The sequence below is a fragment of the Aquarana catesbeiana genome, linkage group LG06, assembly GCF_042186555.1.
Source record: "Aquarana catesbeiana isolate 2022-GZ linkage group LG06, ASM4218655v1, whole genome shotgun sequence".
In the NCBI taxonomy this organism is placed as follows: Eukaryota; Metazoa; Chordata; class Amphibia; order Anura; family Ranidae; genus Aquarana; species Aquarana catesbeiana.
Genome location: NC_133329.1, coordinates 415,189,932 through 415,214,598, shown reverse-complemented (window position 1 = coordinate 415,214,598; position 24,667 = coordinate 415,189,932). Strand labels below are relative to the sequence as shown.

Sequence of the window (24,667 nt, the reverse complement as noted above, 5' to 3'; positions counted from 1 at the left end):
CCCGCTGTGCCCATTATGAGGGGTTCTCACCATCCCTGTGCTGAGTTCCCGGGTCTGTACACCCGCTGTGCCCATTATGAGGGGTTAATTTTGTTTATTTAAAAATCTTACAAACAACAACTTATATACAATAAAACCATAATAAATAAATAAAACATATTTACAAAATAATTGAATATGATTATACAAAACAAGAACATAATAAATGGTACAAACCAAATTGCGCACAACACAATCCCTACGGGAGAGCCAGACTAAGGAACATCACTGTCACCATGCATGGAGCCTTTTATCAAAAATATATTTGATCTTGAAAATCTAGGGGAGTGAATCAAGAATACAAAGAAAAGCCGCACACCCCGAGATCAACAGGCAGCAGCTACAGAGTCCTGATATTCCTCCACGCCCTTATCCAGGCCTCCTGCTGCCACCTGCCTTTCTCAAGACCCTGAATCTTCCCAACCTCACCCAGAATGTCCTGCACCACCACTTCCACAGGGAGAATTTTACCCCGTAAGGATACCTGACATCGTGCACTCCACGTGAAATAATGGACTACTAGACTAACTAAAAAAAGTGTTTCCAAATCATAATCCCGACGAGTCTGGAATGCCCCATACACCCACTCTGCATAACTCATATGGGGGAGGAAGGGTATACTCAGAGCCCTCCCCACCCTCTTGTACACCTCTATATTAAAAGGGCATTGAAGTAGAAAGTGATCCATGGACTCCACCACTCCTCCACACTCCACTCTCGGGCAGCCCCGATCACTCATGGAAAGAAACTTCAAGTTGCCCTTCACATATAGTTTTCCATGAAAGGCAAGCCAACCCTGATCCCTAAACTTCATTGGGATTCTCTCCAAATTAATCAATCGCAAACCCACCCCCAAAACCAAGCTTGGGCAATCCCTCAAGGCCAGTGGCTCGCAAAAAGCAGAGCTCATGATCCGCTTCTCAAGAAGTTTCCTTGGAAGAGATTTGACTTCTCCTGCTGTTACTTGCCACTGCTGAAGCATTTTCAAACACGGGGCAACATAGGCCGGGAGCTGCTCATGCTTGACCCTCAGGCTTTTCACTGGCCCACCATTCTCTCAGTCTCGCAGAAAGGGCCTAAACCAGGACTGGAAAATACCAACCCACCCAGGCGGTCTCTCTGCCAACATGTTACCAAGATTGTACTTCACAAACATCAGAGAGAAAAAGACTACAGGGTTGACCATCCCTAGACCACCCTCCCGCCTAGGAAGGTAAGTCACATTCCTTTTGACAAGGTTTATTCTGTTCACCCATAACAGCTGGAAGAAACAACTATAGATCCTGGTATAAAGAGAAACTGGCAAAATGCAAACAAAACTGACATACAGAAAAATCAGAATCCGGTAAGTCTTGATCAGATCAACCTTTTACCTCAAGGAAAGCTGCCAACCTTTCCAGCTTGCCACCTTGACATCGACATTCTCCAGCCTGTTCACCCAATTTGCATGACCATAGTCACCTGGGCCGAATTCAATGCCTAGAACTCAAATTTTTTGTTGGGGCTCCGGGAAGTCATCCGGGAGAACAAAGCTCTCACCTTCCACGCCCATCCAGAAAGCTTCACACTTGTCCTGGTTGACCTTTGAACCTGATGCCTCTCCATACTGCCTTATCACTGAGACCACCTCCTGCGCCTCCCCAGTCCCAGAGATAAAAACAGAAACATCATCAGCATAGGCCACAACCTTCAAAGGAGGCTCACCAGCGATGCCCAAAGGTACCCCACACAATGGTCCACTCTCTAGCCTTCTAATGAAGGGGTCAATTGCAAACACATATAGCAGAGGACTCAATGGACACCCCTGACGCACACCCGAGCCGACTGCAAAGGGCTGCCCGACCCAACCATTAACCAGAGGAAAGCTTTCAGCCCCTTTGTACAAAATCTTGAGCCAATCAATGAAACCCCCCTCCAGGCCATATTTGTCAAGAAGGAGCCACAAGTACTCATGATTAACCCGATCAAAGGCCTTAGCCTGATCCAGTGTCAGCAAAAATTTACCCCATCCAGCAGCCCTACAACGCTCCAAGGCCTCCCGGACAGCTAACACTGCTGAGAAAGTGCTTCTACCTTGGACCGAACAGTGCTGGTGGCGGGATAACAAACTGCCTGCAACTGGTGATAATCGCCAGAAGAAAATCTTTGCCAGTATCTTCCTATCGACATTAAGAAGGCTAATGGGGCGCCAATTCCCAATCATCGAAGGATCTTTACCCTTTGACAGAAGGATCACTGCAGATTGCCTCATGGAGGGAGGGAAAGAACCCTCATTCAAACAGCCATTAAAAACCTCCGCAAGGTAGGGAGCCAGGATCATCTTAAAACATTTATAAAATTCGGCTGTCAAACCATCTGGCCCTGGCGTTTTCTTGATGGCCAGTTTATCAATAGCCTGGATTACCTCATCTGCAGTGATTTCATCTGTCAAATTCATCAAAGGAACATTACTTTCCAGTCCTGGTGTAGAGTCCAAAAAACCCAACATCCTTGTCTGATCAAGGTTCCTTCCTCCCAGGAGATTGGCATAGTATGACCTGACAACCTCCAGGATCCCTGACCTAGACTTCTTCAGAGAGCCCGTACTGTCCCTAAGGCCATTGACCGTCTTAACTGCTACGCTCTGTTTACAGTTCTGGTAAGGGTCAGGCGAATGGTATTTCCCGTAATCCCTCTCCTGAACCAAAGAGGCGTGCCGGTCATATTGATGTCTCCTAAGGAGGAGCTTCACCTCAGAGATCGCCCCAGAATCTGTTCCATTCGATACAAGGCGGTCAAGTTTCCTCCGCAAACGCTGGTAGGTGATATACTTATCTTGCTGCTTCTTTCTTCCTATGGCCTTGAAAAGCCCAATAGTCCACTGTTTAACAAGCTCCCACCATTCTGACTTGCTGTTGCAGAAGTCTAGGATCGTTACCTGTGCTTGACAAAAATCCTCAAAGGATTGTCTTACTCTCTCGTCTTCCAGGAGGGCCGAATTCAATCTCCAGATACCCCTCCCCCTAGGTGGCATGTCTGAGACATTCAGAGTCACAGATAGAATACAGTGATCAGAAAACTCCACTGCCCGACACACAGGTGCCGAAAAAGCAGAGTCCCCCTTTAAAAAAACCTACCTATCCTACTCTGACTACTACCTCGCTGAAAAGTGAACCCCGTGCTGTCTGGGCAGCGCTTAATGTGCGCATCTACCAGACCTGCTTCCCTAACTATCGCATTAAGAAAAAGGGTGTCATAGCCCAGCTTATCTCTGAAACCTCTCCTGTCTTTAGACCTAGTAATGGTGTTGAAATCACCTCCAAAGATAACCTGCTGGGCCGTAAAAAGAAAAGGCTTAATCTTTGTAAAGAGGCATTTCCTGTCCCACTTCCTCTGGGGACCATAGATGTTAATCAGGCGCAAGTCCTGTCACTTCACAGAGACTTCTAAGACCATGCATCTCCCTATCTCTACCTCAATTACCCGCCGGCATGTTACCATACCAGAAAAAAGGACTGCAACTCTGCTATAAGGCTCGGCCGCAAGAGACCAAAATGAGGGCCCACGTCTCCACTCCTTCTTTGCCAGATGTATATTGGCCAGACTACTCAGATGGGTCTCTTGCAAAAACAAAATGTCAGCATCAAACCCGCTGAGCAAAAATAAGGCCATATGACGAGCACTTACTGATCTTAAGCTGGCAACATTAATGGTTGCCACTTTTAGCGGAGTGGGAACTGCCATTAGGGTAGTTGAGGCAGCTGTTTCTTAGCCTGACTACTCCCTCACCCTGGAGAACCAGCGCGCTTCCTTGCACCCTGGCACTCATCATTCATAGAGGATGCTGAACTGAACGAATCCCACTCATCATCATCATCATCATCAGACAGGACCTTAAAATTATTTTCCAAAGGCAAAACTTTAGGATTCAAGGTAACTGAACCCCTTTTTTTCCTTCTTTTGCCCCTCCTCCTCCTATCCTCCAACCACTCCATATCATCCTTAGACAAACCAGACTCAACAGCCTCCCCACACCTATCCTCCCCTTCACCCCCCACCCCCCCACTCCCCCTTCCCTTATCTACCACCAGGCCAGCCTCTCCGCCATCCTCCCCACTCCTCTGCACCCCACGATCCTCAATAGAAACCCTGCAGCGTCGGGGGAGAGGGACTGTCACCACACCTGACGCACAAGCCTCAGCACCTCTTGCTGCCCCTGCAATTTTAGAAGACACAGACACAGAAGGACTGGACACATTCTCAGCAACTGATACCTTATCTACAGACTGGGAAGACACACTAGGTAAATGCACAGACTGGGGAGACACAGACACATTAGGTGTTGGCACAGACTCAGATGGACTCACAGGCACTCCAGCTGCTGAGCTCTGAGCATCCTCCATGTCCATGCGGAAGAACTCTCTCATGAGCTCAGGATTGTTGTGCATTGCCTCAGGGCACTGACTGTAAGGATGTCCCACCGCATTGCACAGATTGCACCTGATGATATTACAGTCCTTCGCCAAATGTCCTATATCCTGACACAGAGAGCACTTCATCACTTGACAGGAGGATGCAAGATGCCCTTTATCACCACACTTATTGCAGAGCTTTGGCTGGCCTGGATAAAAGATGGTCAGCCTGTCCCTCCCCAGGAAAGCTGAGGATGGAAGATGCTGGCCAACATTGTCAACGACCTTTAAAATTAGCTGCACAGACCATCCCCCCGTCCATATTCCCCGATTGTCCACAATCTTTTTTAGGGGGCTCAGGACGTCTCTATACCTCCTCAACCATACAGATAAATCCCCTTGTGGTATGGATTCATTGCGGACAAGAATTGTCACCATTTTAATGAGGGGCTGGCATGAAACAAGCTTGGGGATGAGCCCTTTCCAGTCCGGCAGCACACGTGCTCATATTTCTCCCAAAATATGTCCAAAGACTCCGGACGGATAAAGGACAAATCGTATTCATAGGAACCTGCCGGACTGATCAGGGCAAAGATATCCGTGGGCCTAAACCCCATCTGCAGGATTTTATCCACCACTGCCCTCCTATGTGGGGGGATTCCACTGCCTTCCCATTTTAACTGGACAACATTCCTCCTTTTAAACAGGGAGGAAGATGGAACATTTCCATGCTCCTTCCCTGCTTGCTCCCCCTTCTCAGAACCTGTGGCAGCAGCACCAACATAAGTTTTTCTTACACCAGCAGCATTTGCAGTCTTGTCCTTAGACACATTCAAACCTGCTGGCAGAGAGTCTGAATCAGCTGTAATAGCAGTCTTCTGATTAGCAGAGGCAGGACCTGCCCCCTCCCCCTGCTCTGAACACACAGCTTCAATCCTGTCCACTGCAGACTCCAGGAGAGTTGTAGCACTACTGCACCCAGCATCTCCTCTACCATTCACAGGAACAGCCGCCGTGCCTGGTCCAGGCAAAGTCTCTGTATTGTCTATGGACCTCTCTGCAGACTGAAGCTGACAGTTATGACAGATGTTATTGCATGCTGTTCATTGTCTATGGGTCTGGGCTGACTGCCTGTAGCACTACAACCCTCAGCAAGCCCATTGTCATTAAAGTTCACACCATCTTGCACACACACTGTATCTACACCTGCTCTCTCCACAGGTCTTTCTTCCACAGGGATAAGAACGGTGTCCATCTTCTCCTCATCATCCTGGGAAGCCGCATCCAGAGGGGATTCCAGTTTATTGATTGAATCCAGCATGCCAGAACCTTCAACCTCCTGCTCAGATGTTCCACATTGCTGGGGAGTGAAGGGGACAGAGGCCTCCACCATTGAGGGCTCAGCAGATGTCTGAGGTGTTGAAAAGCTGGGCTCATTCTCCGGGCCCACTTTCTCACTCTCTGCTGTCTGTACCTGCATCTCCTCACCCTCCATGCAGGAAGCGGCTCCTCTTCTCATTTAGCTAAATCTTTCTTCATTCTTATATTTTTCTTTAAATGCTCCACTATTCTCCTTCAGAGAACTCACCAGTTCTTTCTGTTTCCGCAGAGCTTGTTCCAGGTCTTTCAACTCAGGCCTCAGAGCCAGTCTCTTCTTACTGAACACCTTAACACAAATCTGCTTTTTCTTTTTAAATTCAGCTTTCAAATCTACCAACTTCTCCTTTTCCTTCTCAATCCACTTCAACGTTTCCACAATCCTCCGTCTAAAGGCAGACAGAGATTCATCTTTCCTTGGGCCAGGCCCAGAATCTTCCACAGGCTGAAGCATATCCAGGGGGCCCCCACCAGGGTCCTCCCCAGGATAGAGCATCTCTCCTGGGGCAGAGAAGTAACTCTAGCCCCTGGTCTCTGGAAGCACAGGAGCAAAGGAACCAGCAACCTCACACCTCACTGTCAAGGAGCAGAATGGCAGTTTCCCACCATCCCTGTGCTGAGTTCCCAGGTCTGTACACCCGCTGTGCCCATTATGAGGGGTTCCCACCATCCCTGTGATTAGTTCCTGGGTCTGTATACCTGCTGTGCCCATTATGAGGAGTTCCCACCATCCCTGTGCTGAGTTCCCAGGATCTTTTTACCCGCTGTGCCCATTATGAGTGGTTCTCACCATCCCTGTGATGAGTTCCTGGGTCTGTATACCTGCTGTGCCCATTATGAGGAATTCCCACCATCCCTGTGCTGAGTTCCCAGGTCTGTACACCTGTTGTACCCATTATGGGGATTCCCACCATTCCGTGCTAAGTTCCCATGTCTACGCACCTGCTGTGACCATTATGAGGGGTTCCCACCATCCTTGCACTAAGTAGTGGGATGGGCCTCTTCTGATGCCAGCTTTGTACAGCAGAGGCTCCGGAGGTCAGGTTCCTCTGATTAATGTCTTTTACCTTTACATTTATTGAATGAAAAGTTACATTTTGTGGTCATTAGATATCTATGGTAAACATTTTGTCTGGTTGATACAGGTGCGGGGGGATTAGCCGCCTCCACAGTGGCCGACTCAATCCTCGATGGCTTGGTGGACTTCATCAAATTTAAATCGGTCCTTTCTCTTCAGATGGTGAAAGTGGTTCTATTCCAGCAACCTATGCTGAATGATTTCTACATGAGCATGAAGAAGAGAGAGGGGACCGCCCTGCCTGAAGACAAATCCTCTGGTGAGTTGGGGGTGTGAGCTCAGTGTGGCCACTGAACAAGAAAGGGGAAGAGACAAGGGTTGCCACATCATCCCTTTAATCCAGGACACATATTAATTACACAGGTTCTGAGGCTGATTTAATGCAGATAAGGCACCAAGTGAGTTTAATTACCACCTTAATCCGCTACAGAACCTGTGTAATTAATATATGTCCTGGATTAAAGGGATGATGTGGCAACCCTATAGGAGTTCAGGATCTTGGAATAATGACCAATTGAAGCACTACAGCCTGATATTAAACTCTGAAAACAAATTAATTACAATGATAGATTGTTTACAAAGCCAACAGATTTTGGGGGCTGTAACCCCACCCCCTTCATCAGGACTTAAAAAGAGGTCTCATGAGCAATGAAAACTGCCGGTCTAATGATAAACATAGAAATGCTTATCCCTGAATGTTGAAAGATTGTGCAGTAAATCTATTCTTTATCTCTGCTATTACTGTCTGTCAGCTCCTCCCCTGCCAGAAGCCCGATTTGTGGGGGTTTCCTAATTGGTAGATCAAGCAGAGCTCTGTTGCTTCTGTCCCCTCTGCTGTGACTGTGAATTTTAGGCACACCTGTTGAACACATTAATGTCATCAACATCATCACAGGTCTTGTCTGCTCTGTTGCTCCAGCCCCCTCTGCTGCTGGGCCGGACTGGCCTACCGGGATACAAGGAGTTTTCCTGGTAGGCTGCCTGCCCTGGGGCCCGCTTTGAGTTGCGGCTGCAATGCTTCCCTCCTGTGTGTCACGGAGCTGGCTGGGTCTGTGTTCGGCGGCAGCGCTGTAACACAGTCCTGCCCCTCTAGACCGGCTTGTGTGATAGTAGATAGAATCAGTGTTCCGCCTACCACACGAGCTGGAGGAGATGCCCGCCCTGTGTGCCTGGATAGGAGGATCGGCAGGGGGGGCCGCATATAGAGGAAATGAGCTTTCTATATTCCTCCATGCAGCCGCGGAATGCTTGCAGAAGGGAGAGGAGGAGAATCAAGCATTCATCAACTGCATGGAGGAATATAGAAAGCTCAATTCCTCTATATGCGCCCCCCTGCCGATCTTCCTATCCAACTTCTTTTACTGGCCCCCCCAAGTTCTCCTTGTGCTCCTTGCCCCCCCCCCCCAGTGCTCTCCTTCCCCACCACACTCTCCAGCCCCCCTACAGTTCTCTCCACCCCTGTTCTTTCTGCCCCTCCACTCTCCAGCTCTCCCCATCCTTCTCTAGCCACCATCCAAGTGCTCTCCATGCCTGTTCTTTCTCCCCCCAGTGCTCGCCAGCTCTCTCCATCACTCTCCAGCCCCCACCCCAGTGCTCTCCAGCCCCCCGTTCTCCCCAGCCCTGTTCTTTCAAGCTCCACCCATTGCTCTCCAGCTCCCTCCAGTGCTCTCTGACCCCCGTGCTCTCCACCCCTGTTCTTTTTGGCTCCCCCTCCAGTGCTCTCAAGCTCCCCCCCAGCACTCTCTTCTCCCCACCCCTGTGCTCTCTACTCCCCCCTGAATTTTGCCCCCACCCATGGGCTCTCCAACCCCGCCAGTGCTCTCCGCCCCCATAGTGCTCTCCAGTCCCCCATGCTTTCCACCCCTGTTCTTTCTGGCCCCCACTGGTGCTCTCAAGCTCCCCCCATTGCTCTCCACTCCCCCCTACTCTTTGTACCCCCCAGTGCTCTCCAGCCCCCGTGCTCTTCATCATTGTTTTTCTGCCCCCCCCCCCCAGTGCTCTTCACCACCCCACACTCTTAGCCTCCTCAGTGCTCTCAGCCTCCCGTGCTCTCCACCCCCGTTCTTTTTGCCCCCCCCAGTGCTCTCAAGTTGCCCCTCCAGCGCTCTCCGCTCCCCACCCCTGTGATCTCCACTCCCCCCTGCTCTTTGCCCCCACCCATGTGCTCTCCAACCCCGCCAGTACTCTCTGCTCTCCCTTCTCTCCAGCTCCCACCCAGTGCTCTCCACTTCCCCAGGACCGGAGGACAGGCTGACTGGGGCCGGAAAATGAGAACAGCTGAAGGTGCAGGTGGCCAGGGACCACTCCATCTCACAGCAAACAGATCCTCTGGAAGGAGCACTGTCACATCCAAAATGAGAACAGACCCTGCCTGCTGCTAGCCATCATGGATATCCTGCTGGCATGCAAGGTACCGTACCGAGCATCAACAACACACCTTCCCACAGACAGGGACTGCAGTCTGGGACATGGGCACAGGAGAGCCTGCAAAGATGGGCACAGTGAGGCTGCATTCATGGGCACAGTGAGACTGCATTCATGGGCACAGTGAGACTGCATTCACGGCACAGTAAAGCTGCATTAGATGGGCACAGTGATGCTGCATTGATGGGCACAGTGATGCTGCATTGATGGGCACAGTGAGGCTGCATTGATGGGCACAGTGAGGCTGCAATGATGGGCACAGTATGGCTGCAATGGTGGGCACAGTGAGGCCGCAGTGAGGCCGCATTCATGGGCACAGTGAGACTGCATTCACAGGCAGAGTAAAGCTGCATTTGATGAGCACAGTGAGGCTGCATTTATGGGCACAGTGAGGCTGCATTGGTGGGCACAGTGAGGCTGCATTGATGGGCACAGTGAGGCTGCATTTGATTGGCACTGATGAGGCTGCATTTGAAGGGCACTGGTGAGGCTGCATTGAGCTCTTGTATCATGTCTGCAGTCTCTGACCATCTCCTGTATCATGTCTGCAGTCTCTGAGGGAGTCTGGAGAGGAGTCAAGAGTGAGAGCACCGCCAGGATGGGGGTCATGGGAGAAGTCAGACGTGTGTGTGGACTGTGGAGAGGAGACTATAGGATAAAACCAGAGCCACCGAGCTGGAGCCGACTGACTGAGCCCTGCATGGTTCACTGATGTAAGGGGGGAGTGAATACGATAATGTAAGGGGGCACTGATATAAACGGTTTCCCCCTTATATCAGTAACCCACCCCCCCTTACCTTAGTGTATTCTTTCTGCGGAAGATGGTCCCCCCCCACGTTCTGAGTTCCTGGGGTCCCCCATGATGATTGACCACTTTTACCACTTTTAACTGGAATTTGCATATATATATATATATATGTGTGCTTTAAAATATATGGTTTCCCTTTCATGAACAAGAAAATAATGACGTTATGCTGTTGGGCTGGTATAATAATGCTGTGGGGCTGGTATGAAATCTTTTCCAGGGCTGGATTTTATTCCCAGTCCGGCCCAGCTCTGCTGTCACCATGCATCTTGGATGCACCTGTCAGGCATTTTTAAGTCATCATTATTGATTTAATGCACTCCGTCCGTCACATAATTCATCTGTTTTCACCAAGAATTTTGGGTGTACCTGTTGGATGTGCAGATGCTATCTTCACTAATTTAATGTACTATGTTGCTTCTGCCCCCACCACTATCACAGCCCATCTCAGGCTTGCTTTTTGGTCGCTCTGATATCAACATCATTGATCTTGTCTGCCCTTGTCCACTTTGCTGTCACCATGCATGTCTTGCATAGTTGTACAACATTGTACAAAAAATTTTCGGGACACTTTTTTGGCTGAAGCACGCCGCAGCAAGAATTGGCGTAGTTTACGTGGAATGGTGGGCGTGGCTTAAATGGGCATGGCTCAAAGGGGTGTGGTTAGAGTCTGAGATGAATGAGGCATGGAGAGGGAAAGGGGGGGGAGAGGGATGGAGGGAAAGCAGCCCCATATCCTACACAACAATAGAAATATGTGTATTCTAGAAAGTCAGCAAATAAAGATACTCCAAACACCTGGTGTTAGCACTTCAATCATCCCGGCACCATGGTTGTTATAGTGTAGTACATTATTTCTATTATTACATTGTATTATAGAATGAAATCATTCAACTCACCATAATGCTGAATCAGTGAGATCCCTACCACCTGCCACGTCGCCTGCATCAGGTGCCCCCAGCAGAGTCCGTCCTTACATCAGGTGTTCCAGCCCCTCCTTACACCTGGTGTCCCCAGCAGAGCCCCTCCTTACACCTGGTGTCCCCAGCGGAGCCCCTCCTTACATCTGATGTCCCCAGCGGAGCCCCTCCTTACATCTAGTGTCCCCAGCAGAGCCCTCCTTACACCTGATGTCCCCAGCGGAGCCCCGCCTTACATCTGATGTTCCCAGCTTAGCCCCTCCTTACATCTGGTGTCCCCAGCGGAGCCCTCCTTACATCTGGTGTCCCCAGTGGAGCCCCTCCTTACATCTGGTATAACAGAGCCCTCCTTACATCTGGTGTCCCCAGCGGAGCCCCTCCTTACATCCTTACATCTGATGTCCCCAGCGGAGCCCCTCCTTACATCTGATGTCCCCAGCGGAGCCCCTCCTTACATCTGATGTCCCCAGCGGAGCCCTCCTTACATCTGGTGTCCCCAGCAGAGCCCCTCCTTACATCTGGTGTCCCCAGCAGAGCCCCTCCTTACATCTGGTGTCCCCAGCGGAGCCCTCCTTACATCTGGTGTCCCCAGCAGAGCCCCTCCTTACATCTGGTGTCCCCAGCGGAGCCCTCCTTACATCTGGTGTCCCCAGTGGAGCCCCTCCTTACATCTGATGTCCCCAGCGGAGCCCTCCTTACATCTGGTGTCCCCAGCGGAGCCCCTCCTTACATCTGATGTCCCCAGCGGAGCCCCTCCTTACATCTGGTGTCCCCAGCGGAGCCCTCCTTACATCTGGTGTCCCCAGTGGAGCCCCTCCTTACATCTGATGTCCCCAGCGGAGCCCCTCCTTACATCTGATGTCCCCAGCGGAGCCCCTCCTTATTTATTTATTTATTTATTTCAGGTACTTATATAGCGCCGTCAATTTACGCAGCGCTTTACATATATATATATTATACATTCACATCAGTCCCTATACCCTCAAGGAGCTTACAATCTAAGGTCCCTAACTCACATTCATACCTATACTAGGGCCAATTTAGACAGGATCCAATTAATCTACCAGCATGTCTTTGGAGTGTGGGAGGAAACCGGAGTACCCGGAGGAAACCCACGCAGGCACAGGGAGAACATGCAAACTCCAGGCAGGTAGTGTCGTGGTCGGGATTCGAACCAGTGACCCTTCTTACTGCTAGGTGAGAGTGCTACCCACTGCACCACTGTGCCGCCCTCCTTACATCTGATGTCCCCACCGGAGCCCCTCCTTACATCTGGTGTCCCCAGCGGAGCCCTCCTTACATCTGATGTCCCCAGTGGAGCCCCTCCTTACATCTGATGTCCCCAGCGGAGCCCCTCCTTACATCTAGTGTCCCCAGCAGAGCCCTCCTTACACCTGATGTCCCCAGCGGAGCCCCGCCTTACATCTGATGTTCCCAGCTTAGCCCCTCCTTACATCTGGTGTCCCCAGCGGAGCCCTCCTTACATCTGGTGTCCCCAGTGGAGCCCCTCCTTACATCTGGTATAACAGAGCCCTCCTTACATCTGGTGTCCCCAGCGGAGCCCCTCCTTACATCCTTACATCTGATGTCCCCAGCGGAGCCCCTCCTTACATCTGATGTCCCCAGCGGAGCCCCTCCTTACATCTGATGTCCCCAGCGGAGCCCTCCTTACATCTGGTGTCCCCAGCAGAGCCCCTCCTTACATCTGGTGTCCCCAGCAGAGCCCCTCCTTACATCTGGTGTCCCCAGCGGAGCCCTCCTTACATCTGGTGTCCCCAGCAGAGCCCCTCCTTACATCTGGTGTCCCCAGCGGAGCCCTCCTTACATCTGGTGTCCCCAGTGGAGCCCCTCCTTACATCTGATGTCCCCAGCGGAGCCCTCCTTACATCTGGTGTCCCCAGCGGAGCCCCTCCTTACATCTGATGTCCCCAGCGGAGCCCCTCCTTACATCTGGTGTCCCCAGCGGAGCCCTCCTTACATCTGGTGTCCCCAGTGGAGCCCCTCCTTACATCTGATGTCCCCAGCGGAGCCCCTCCTTACATCTGATGTCCCCAGCGGAGCCCCTCCTTATTTATTTATTTATTTATTTCAGGTACTTATATAGCGCCGTCAATTTACGCAGCGCTTTACATATATATATATTATACATTCACATCAGTCCCTATACCCTCAAGGAGCTTACAATCTAAGGTCCCTAACTCACATTCATACCTATACTAGGGCCAATTTAGACAGGATCCAATTAATCTACCAGCATGTCTTTGGAGTGTGGGAGGAAACCGGAGTACCCGGAGGAAACCCACGCAGGCACAGGGAGAACATGCAAACTCCAGGCAGGTAGTGTCGTGGTCGGGATTCGAACCAGTGACCCTTCTTACTGCTAGGTGAGAGTGCTACCCACTGCACCACTGTGCCGCCCTCCTTACATCTGATGTCCCCACCGGAGCCCCTCCTTACATCTGGTGTCCCCAGCGGAGCCCTCCTTACATCTGATGTCCCCAGTGGAGCCCCTCCTTACATCTGGTGTCCCCAGCAGAGCCCTCCTTACATCTGGTGTCCACAGCAGAGCCCTCCTTACATTTGGTGTCCCCAGCGGAGCCCCTCCTTACATCTGGTGTCCCCAGCGGAGCCCCTCCTTACATCTGGTGTTTCCAGCGGAGCCCTCCTTACATCTGGTGTCCCCAGGCCTCTGGTTACCTGGAGTAGTATAACACAAGACGGGGGAAAGTGACAAGAGAGGTGCCGCCATAACCCCTTGCAGCGCTCTCCAGCCTCCACCGCCATAACCGCAGACTTGAACAGGGACAGGGTCACCCAGCCGAGGCGTGGGACGCAAGCCCCTTCTTTATACACGGCGCTGCTACACAGGAAGGCTTATCCAGACCATATCAGCTTCCAGGTTACATTAACGTCATGGCATGCTGGGGGGGCAGTGTTGTGTATCAGGGTGGGAGGGGTTGCAGGGAATAGGCGGGGTTTAACTGGGTGAGAGGGGCTGGGTGGGATGAAGGCACACAGTGGGTGTTACAGCCACCCGGCCGGCTACGCCTCTTGTTCTTGGTCTGCGGGAAAATGGCGGCCGGCGGACTCTAGCGAAGGTGGCGGGGAGCCGTGAAAAATCGGGAAAAAAAGAATTTCCCGGGACATTTACCGGGAAATGCTACAATTGGGAAAAAGGTCCAAATCCCGTGAATGTCCCGGGAAATTTGGGACAGTTGGTAAGTATGGTCTTGGGTGTATCTGTTGGGGACACTGATGTCATCATCAACTGTAATCTTGTCTGCTCTGTTGCTCCTGCCCACTCTGCAGTGAGCTAGTCTGAGCATAGAGGTTTTCCAGGCAATTGCTTTAACATTCCTCCTCCCCCTCTTCATGCAGTTTGATGGTGCTGGTCTCAGGTACTTTCGAGGTGCTAGAGACAAGTGTCACTTTGGGAGGGGGGCTTGTGGAACCCAGCTTACCTTGGAGAGCTCTGGAAACTCCTTGTCCAGCTCCCCTGTCCCATCCTAGGTGTAAGTCACTCTGTATCTATTAGGGGCGCAGGGTGACCGAGAACCCCAGTCTGATCTGCACTAATCAGAATCACTGTACAACAACACCGGACTCAGCATTTAATTTTACCCATTATCCTGGGTCTTATGTGTGTGGTTTGTGTTGAAGGAATGAAGGGGCTCTTTCACTTGGGACATTAATATTTCTGAACAATATCCCTCAAGAATATATCAAGATAAAGTCCACCTTTCATCAGAGACCATTGCTAGATGGTTTGAGGTTAGGTGGGGGTTGCTATCTCTTTGTTAAAGCGGAGGTCCAGCCGTTTTTTTTTTTTTTAAGTTAGCAACTACAAACACTGTAGCTGCTGACTTTTAATAAGGATACTTACCTGTCCAGCGAGCCCGCAATGTCGCCCCCCCCATCCCCCCCCCCCCCCCCCGAGGCCGATCCGTCGCTGCCATCCTAACTAAGGGAAACAGGCAGTGGAGCCTTGCGGCTTCACTGCCCGTTTCCTACTACCAATGCGCGAGTCGCACAGCACTTTGTGAATGGACGGCTGTATTCTGGGACACACACATGTCCCAGAAGACATTGCACCCCATTTCCCAGGAGACAACGCGAGGGAGGACAAGTGCCGCGGTGTAGGAAGTGGCAGATTAGGACGATCTACCTAGCAACAGCCATTTCTGGTAAGTAAAAAAAAATGTTTTTCCAAATGTTTCTTAATATATTTTAAAGAGCGTGTTTATGTATTTTTTTTTATTGTGGACCTCTGCTTTAAGTGCCTGTATCAAATTGTTCTATTGTGCCTGTCTGCCTTGGGAGAAAAGTATTATGGGATGTATACGTGTCTGTGGATTAGCTGTGAGGAGGGAGGGGGAATTCCTCCAACAGCTCCCTGCTGATAGGACAGTCTACTGATGACAAGTTTGAATACACCTTTGTGTCTGTTACTGAATGTAGTTTACCCCGCCCTGTGTCATTAATCAAAGGAGGGGGGATTGTCCTCTGAGTGAATTTCTCTGTGTGCCTCTGTTTAAATAAACAGTTCATGTTCCAGCATTGCAGTCAAACGAGTCCTGCCTAGTTCTTGGTTGTAATATGCGGCTATAATATCTAATATCTATTTTCAGACTGGAGAAAGAGGTATATGGCGGAAGCACTCAAGCGGAGTGTGGGAAGCGATTCCGTTACACTGTCAATAAATGCTAATTAGTTATTCATCTTCTGTAGTGCAGTGTGGTCAGACAGCAATAGGGGGAGCAGGGGCGTGCTGTATATCATACTCGATCAGAATACACAGGACCTATCAAAATGGGACAAAGTGCAGCATGCATTTTGTCCCCTAAGTGGAAGGATGAAGAGAAGATATATTGTGAGACTTCCGCTTTAAAAAATAAAACAAAGATATAGTGTATGTAGTTTCAATAATGAGTTTGAATCAACTGCTAACTCCCAACACTCCAACAACATCCAACTATATATTGATTATTGAGTTCACATACACTATTTGTGCTTCATTCTCCTAAGCCCCGAAACGTATTGGCTTTGCAGACAATCTACTATTTGAATAAAAGTGTATTTGGGATTGAATATCACAGTGTCACAGTGCTCACTTATCCATATCATAATCCAAGGTGATCATGGAAGCCCTTCAGTGTGCAGAAGATGGCAGCCCTGTTTTCATATTCTTTATATTTACACCGTTGCCTTAATGAATTCCAACAATAAAAAACAAACACAGGGGCAGAGTTTGGTCTTTCAGTTATGTTATAGTTTATGAACGGGATGTACACCAGGTTTGGGTAACATGTATTTCAGCTGAGGAACTGTGAGGATGTTCTGTATAAAGTTCATTTGATATTTAATGCTTCACAGATTAAAGTAGATGTCAATCCACGTTACCCAAACCTGGTCTACATCCTATTCATAAACTATTTGTTCACAATTTATATTTCCACTTTCAGAGCAGTTTGTGACACCATTGTTTGTTTCTTTTCTTCCTCTGTGGAATATTTGATGCCACTAAAAGCACCGAAGCCAGCTCAGAAGCTTGCTGCTTTCCAGTTGATGGACGGCATTGAGCCTGTGGTGTTCAGCTTGTGTGCTGAAGATAAAGGGAGCGTGGACGGGACGAAGGCTTGGCTACAGCAGATGATCGACAATGAGCAGGCAGAGAAGGTGATCACAGAGGAATTTATCTCCGAATTAGAAGAAGCTGAGGTGAAGAAGATCTCCGACCTCCAGAAAAAGTTTCAAGTCTCTGTCATTTACAAACCACCCGACCCATCCCTCCGGATTGTGGGCCTCACCCGGGATGTCCTACCTGTGTCCGGGGAGATTGAAATGATTATAAACCGGGTAAAAGACAGAAAGAACAGAGAGCAGGCAGCAGAGCTCACCGGGAAACTGGTGGAATGGAGATATGACAATGGAGGAACTATGGTTCCCTTTGACAAGATGACAAACCTGGAGTTGGAAAAGGCAAAAAATGACAAGAAGGTCCAGATCACAATCCAGATCCGAGGAAACCAATATACTGTCAGTTTACAAGGAGAAACGGCCATAGACGAGCATGGGAACCAAATTCAAATCCAACGTGTTTTGAAACATGGTAATATGACTTTTGTTGGTAGTTCATCCATTATATTATATAAACTCAATGAAAAACAAGAGTTGCCATTGCAGGGAAGAATCTTCTCAACCAAGACAGCTGTAGCATTATTTCCACAGGAGATGCTGGATTTTCATGGGCTCTCCTACCCTTCCCATAGCTACACCCGATGGTGCACAATGGGCGATAGTTAGGTTTCAGTCAGTTTAGTCTTTCTGAAGAGTAGTTGCTCAACAAATGGAGAGAGGGTTGGTGGTACAGAATACCCAAAACCAGCAAAAAACCCAGGCCATCTTATTTCAGCAACAAAATTGTATGGTGTATTGGTTGGTAGCTATAATTTCTTAAGTAGCAGCCTTCCAGTAATATCAAAGTTAATGGTGTGCCTATTGTTTCAGCCTCCCAGTAACAATTAAATTCTTTAAGAGCATCTATTGCTGATCCTAAGTAGAACCCTTCCAGTGACACTAGACACTTTAGGTGTGGCTATTGGTGTTCCTAATGTTTTAGCAGCAGACTCTCAATAGGAATTATTCCTATGACCCTATGAAAGCACTTACAGGTACCTTTAAGGGTTGAGTAATGAGGTCTTCTTGTAATGACCATGCAGCAGCCGCTTACCCCAAGCTCTCTTGGATTTCTTTCTGCATAGCAGACTCCTCTGAAGATGCTCCAACAAGCAGCCATCTTCCTGAACCTCCCGATCCTAACTCAGGCCAGCTTGGTTTACTTGCACCTTGCCTCAGACCCCAGAAAGATGAGCTCAATAAATTCAATGGCAGCCAGATGTCTCATCATCCTTAATTTCTGGTGACACATCTGCCTGTCTATGGCTAGTTACCATTTCCTACATTGCAGGGACATGGAGGGAATGTGACAGCTTAGGATAGACCATCTGGAATAAGGTGGAAATCTGCTTCTCTGGTATGATTTGGTGGCTTTATCGCTTCCAGAGAACCGAGACCTGAGTGTATGAGGGGACCTCAGAACTATCTTCTATACATTAAACCATTCTTATTGGCTGCCATGTCAATGCTTTCAGCGAGGTTGTACACCAAAGGTTTTACTTGTCTGTTTTTTCTTCGGGTCCTGACTGCACATCTTATCTTTCAGAGGGGGACACTCACAGATTACCGTCACACTGGAAGCCGATGGGTGGGACTCTTGTGATGGAAGTGGATGTCGTTCCAGGAACTCCTGAATACTCTGCTGTACAGCAGAAATTCCAGAAAAGATGTGGAAACATAATACTGAAGGTAATGTCTCTGATACATTGTGATTAAAGACGGCAGATGTCAGTGATAGAATTCTGGGTGTTAACCTTTATAAAATGTATATTTATGATTTACTAATCACAAGATATGAGGTTGGTTAAATGAGAGTTTTTTTTGACCAGAAGTGGAAGCTTTAATATAATAACATTTATTAGAGTATCCTTAAAAGTCTACCTAATACACAGACAATATCTATAGTCTTAAACAAGGGAGGAAATATTAGGTTAAAATACAAGAATGCAGAGTATATTCATCACAATACAAATAGTAAACAAACAAACATATGACAAGCAGGTATGCCTTTAAGTGCTGGGAGATGATCTGATAATTACCTATATTAATGGTCCCGGGCCCAGGTCAGTTTTCATCTCTCTAACCACTCTCTTTGGGACTACTCTTATACGACCATCTCTCATTGAACAGGGCCACTCTGATTGGGTATTCTGTTAGCCCTCTACTCCCTCCGGGCGTATCTCCTAGTTTGGGCGAGTTCCTCTTCTTGGGTTAACGAGTTAGTGATAATTTGTTTGAAGAGGAATTAAGGTGGAGGTCATCACCTTCTCTTGAATGGGGCACTTAACTATGCATGGCATTAGCCAGGGCAAAACCTCCTTTCCTGAACAGATGAAAGAAATATTCTCATCCTATCAAACACCCCTTTGAAATGGATAAATGGTTGATTAGCACGGAGGAATACAAAGGCCTTTATCGAGCTAATGAATTCGGCCCTGTGATGACTACACACTTCAGTTGGTATCTTTTCCTGGCCCTTTGAATATTAAGCTAGGTAAACAACAGAGCGTCTCTACAGCACATCCTTCTCGCATACTACATGGAACTGTTAAATGAATTAGCTCTTCTCGGGCAAAGCCTGTCATATATATATATTTTTTTTTTAAATTCTTTTTATTTGAAAAAAAAAAGTTTTCCATCACAACAAACATATAATAAGGGAACAAGTAATGTTATCATAAATAAAAACACATAAATACCTATCCCTATATTATCATTCTAATGTGCGTCAGTTCAACCCGCCCTTATGCTATAGGCTTCGAGAATAGTTTTCTTCCTTTTTCCCCCCATTCACTCTCCCGCCCCCCATTCACTCCCCATCATACACTTTGCCATACATTTTATTATTCATTCAACCATCCCCCCCTCCCCAAATCATCCGCAACCCACCCCTCCTATTAATCCAACTCTTCCAGATCCAGCCAAGCTTTCCATATTTTTTCGAATTTCTTAAAGTTACCCCTCGTCTTGTATATATATTTCTCTCTGCAGATCACCTCTCTAAATGCATTCACCCATTCTGAAACCGTCGGTGCTCCCTTTCTTTGCCAATACTGTGCGATAAGCTTTTTACCCTGAAACAGGCATCTAATCCTTGCTGTCTGTATATCCCTTGAGGCCACCTTATCCCCCGTTAATCCCAACAGGCACTCCCTCGCCTCTACTCTCAATGACGTCCCAAACACCAAATTTATCCTTTCCACGACCCCTTTCCAATATATATATATATATAGTTTGGGGCATCGCCAAAACATGTGGATCAGGTCTCCATACCCTCCCCCACACCTTTGGCACTTTGGGTCGGGCCTCTTACCCCACTTAAATAATTTCAATGGTGTGTAATATGCCCTATAGGAAAGATAAAAATGGGACATCACCTGTGAAGGAGACAGAGTGACCCTGGGCCCCAGCGACAGAACCTGCTTCCATTGATCATCGGACAGAGCCCCCACATCTCCCTCCCATTTGATCCTATTTTTGTTTTCCACCATGCCCCCCTGGGCTGAAGCCTTCAGGCATCCGTACATTTCAGAAATCAACCCCTTCGTAGTATGTACATCAATAAGCTTTCTCAAAGAGGTCATTTCGCACCACACTGGCGCATCCTTCCCAAATTTTGCCTCTAGGGCATGCCTGAGTTGCAAATACCTGTAAAAAGATCTATTAGAAATTGCATACTCCTCTACCAACTCCTTAAAAGATTTTAACCTCCCCTCTCTATATACCTGTGCCAGGCAATGGATACCCTGGCGGTCCCACTCCACAAAGTGTCCCATTTTTTTAAGCTCATTGAGGTTATTATTATCCCAGAGTGGGGAAAATTCCGCAAAGCCAGTATATCCCAGAGTTCTTTTGGCTTGTACCCAAGCCTTAACCATGAGTTGGGTAGTGGGGCATTTAGTACTAAATGAGTCTGCCTCTAATGCCTCTGCGATCGTGTCATGGCCGATGTCGTTCCACAAGACGCTACTGCCCACTCCTTCCTCCCATGGCCTATTACTGCCTCCCATTTGCTGCAGTTGGGAGGCCAGAAAGTATCCATATGGATCCGGTACTGCCAGGCCGCCCTTCGCCTCTGGCTGTTGCAATGTCCGCAAACTGATCCTGGCCGTCCCACCTTTCCAAATAAGTTCTCTAAACACACTGTCTATTTTTTTAAACCAGTGCTTAGGAATCCACACAGGGGAGTTCTGCAAAACATATAAAAGTTGGGGTAGCCAGACCATCTTGATCAGGTTGCAGCGTCCGACGACTGAGAGGGGCAAGCGACCCCACACCCGACACTTCTGTTTCATTTTTTTCATAAGTGGGACTAAGTTAACGGATATATACTGTCCTGGATCATTGGTTATATTAATACCCAGATATTTCATTTGGCTGACTATTTTAACCTGGGATACTTGACAAGGAAGGGATTCATTCAGCGGATCTATGGGTAGGATTACTGATTTCTCCCAGTTAATCAACAACCCGGAAAACACGCCAAATTCCTCAACTATCCCTATGGCTGTTTTTAATGAATTCTGCGTATCTGCCAAGAACAGCAGGATGTCATCTGCATACATAGCTACCTTGTCCGTCCCCTTCCTTCTTTTAAATCCCTGCACCCCTTGCGCCGCCCTCAGGGCTATCGCCAAAGGCTCAACTGCCAGGGCAAAGAGCAGGGGGGACAGAGGGCACCCCTGTCTCGTACCCCTGCTCAGCTGGAACCCCTCCGAGCACTGGCCATTGATCTTAACCCTGGCCCTCGGGCCACTGTATAACAGCCTTAACCATTGGACAAACCCAGGGCCAAACTGGTATTCCGCTAGTACCCTCCACAGGTAGTGCCATTCCAGCGAATCGAAGGCTCTGGCCGCGTCCAATGAAAGAGCCGCTCTCCCCCCACTATTTTCCACCGGTATTTGCATATTCAGGTACACTCGTCCTATGTTCGTACTCGTAGATCTATTCGGGATAAACCCAGTCTGATCCGTATGTATTGTTTTGGAAATTATCTTATTCAGCCTTGCGGCCATTACTTTTGCCAGAATCTTCACGTCCGAACATAAGAGCGAGATAGGCCTATATGAGGTCATATCTATTGGGTTCTTCCCTTCTTTCAACAGGGTTATTATTATAGCTTCTGACATGGACGGAGGCAGGACCCCGTCCTCCCTGGCTCTGTTAAACACCTCCAAGAGTAGGGGCAATAATACCTCCCCGTATTTTTTGAATATTTCTATGGGCAGGCCGTTGGGACCCGGTGACTTCTGGCCTGCCATATCTCCCACTGCCCTCTGCAATTCTGCAAGGGTCAGTGGAGCATCCAGCATTTCCCTATCTTCACTTGTTAATGGGGTTATCCTTAACCCCTCAAAAAAAACCTGCATTTCGGCCTCCACATTTACTCTATGAGAGCTGTACAACTTCTCAAAGTATGTCCTAAATTCACACAGTATATCGGGAGTGGTTTTTTTCATTACTCCGTCCCCCCCCTTGATTGCTGCTATTGTACCTAGGGGGCCATTTGCCTTGATTATTAGAGACAGAGCCTTCCCAACTCGCTCCCCCTCTCCGAAAAAGCTCCGCCTCTGAAATAATCTCCTCTTTTCCAGCCCTTCCCGGAGCACCCTACTGCACTTGTCCTGTCTCTCCACCCAGAGCTCATAGCTGGATTGGGATGGTATGTCTACATACTGCGCTTCTGCTACTTCTACACTCTCTTTAGCTTTTTGTTCTTCTGCTTGCGATTGCTTTTTATTAAATGCGATTTTCTGGATTAGTACTCCCCGGAGATATGCCTTCAGGGAGTCCCAAACAACCCCCACTGAGGTCGAGCCCAGGTTTATTTTAACAAACTCCGATAGGCTCTCCTTCATTCTCTCCTCTTCTCCTATTAAATCAAGCCAGAAGGGATTGACCTTCCAGCTCCCCCTGATATGGTGCTCTCCTACCTTCACAACAGTAATAACAGGCGTGTGGTCCGAAACGGCCCTTGGCTCATACGTTATTTCCTCCACTACGTTTAATGCTTCCTCGTTTCCCAGAACCAGGTCGATTCTGGATAAAGTGGCATGGGTCCTGGAGTGGCATGAATATTGCTTCACCCCAGGATGCCTCCTCCTCCAGATGTCTACCAATCCTATTTCATCACAATATTGCATAAGGGGGCTCTTAGGTGCCACTCTAGATCCAATTTTGGGGGGGAACCTATCTATACTGTTGTCCATTGTCATGTTAAAATCACCCACCACTATGACCGGGGTCCCGGGGGAGTTCATGATAAAACTGGCTAAGTCATCTAGTATTGCCATGCTAAATGGTGGAGGGATATAAACCTTGGCCAAAATAAATCTTTTATTTTCTATCAAGCAGGAAAGAAAGATATACCGCCCGTATTCGTCCACCTTACTCTGACTGCAGGAGAAGGGCAAACCAGTGCTTATCAATACACTCACCCCTCTGGAATAGGAGGAGTGGGTGGAGTGATACTGTGTCTGAAATTGCGTGTTGTCTAAAGTTTTAATTGAGTCCTTTACCAAATGGGTCTCCTGCAGGCAAAGTATTTTGACTTTCCTCCTCTTGGCTATTGAAAAAATTACCTGTTTTTTAAAATTATCCCCAATCCCCCTTACATTCCATGCGCATATATTAACCCTTCCACCAACTCCTGGGGTTTTATTACACCTCTTTTCGGTTATCATCAGCCCTTAGGTCTAGTGACCTTACCACACACTTGTCTCCTAATAAACCAAACCACCTTCTTTTGTGAACATTGTGTGTAACCCTACTTTTTATTATGTCCCTTTGCTGTGATAGGCTAAACCAACACTCATCCATCCATGACCATACTCCCCCCCTCTCTACCCTCAGTGTACACCCCCCCATCCCAAATCTCCCCCCACCCCCAACCTCCTCCCCTCCCCCCCCAGCACCCCCCACCCCCCCTCCCCCCCCTATCCCAAACCCCTGTGCCCAAATTTGGGCCTACCCCTCGGGCTTCTATAGTGACCTTCAAAAACTCTCTAAGGCTAAAAAAAAGCTGTGCACCAAACCTAGTAGGAGGGGAGCTATCCCCTGAATGTTATCCTTATTAATGTTATAGTTAATGTGCTAGTGATTTAAGCTAAACTAATACCTCTTACTAATACTAATATATTTGCATTTATAACTTATATTTATATTTAATCCCCTACCATCCCCCCACCCCCCACGCCACTCCACTCCAGATTACATTCTGAAAAACAGTGAATATAGAACAAAAAGCTGAAAAAGGAGAAAAAAAAAAAAAAGGAAAGGGGAAAAAAGGGGAACCCCAGCACAAAAAGAAAAAAAAAAAAAAAAAAAAAAAAAAAGTGTCTAAATTTCTTCTCCCCGTCTTATTCTCTCTTCGTTCTTCTCTAACCAAATTGACACATCCTTAGGGGTGGAAAAAAACCTGACCTCCCCCAGAGCTGTGACGCGCAGCCGTGCCGGGTACAATAGCACATAGTTAACTCTTAGTTGTTGAAGCTTTCTTTTACAGTCTCCAAATTTAGCTCTTTGTCTCTGTAGCTCGGGGGAGAAGTCTGGATATATCGAAATCCTGGCACCATTATGCTGGATATTTCTTAACTCTCTTGCCTTCTGCAGGATAGTAACCTTGTCCCGAAAACATAAAAGTTTAAAAATAAAAGGCCTGGGATGGCCCCCTGGAGCTGAGGTCCTGGGGGCTATCCTATGTGCGCGCTCTATGGCGAAGGTGTTTGAGAATGAGTCCCTGCCGAATTTCTCTCTCAGCCACTCCTCCATAAATTTGATGGGATTGTTACCCTCACAGCCCTCTGGGAGCCCAAGTACCCTCAGATTTTCCCTGCGCAACCTGTTTTCCATGTTATCCATTTTCTGTAGGCAGTCCCTCAGTTGGATTTTCATGAGTGCTACTTCTTGTTTTAAAGGAAATACCTCATCTTCCATTTGACTGAACCTTTCCTCC

The 24,667-nt window shown here is 48.3% G+C and overlaps 1 protein-coding gene across 2 annotated transcripts in view; it reads left to right on the top strand.

Moving 5' to 3' along the window:
• Nucleotides 1–24,667, top strand: part of LOC141147311 (protein mono-ADP-ribosyltransferase PARP14-like) — a 154,213-nt gene that overhangs the window by 104,917 nt on the left and 24,629 nt on the right. For both annotated transcript variants that reach the window (XM_073634525.1, XM_073634524.1), the window contains exons 13-15: nucleotides 6,953–7,144; nucleotides 16,562–17,143; nucleotides 18,257–18,399. In XM_073634525.1, coding sequence (XP_073490626.1) covers nucleotides 6,953–7,144; nucleotides 16,562–17,143; nucleotides 18,257–18,399 — 917 coding nt within the window. The remainder of the gene's footprint in view (nucleotides 1–6,952; nucleotides 7,145–16,561; nucleotides 17,144–18,256; nucleotides 18,400–24,667) is intronic.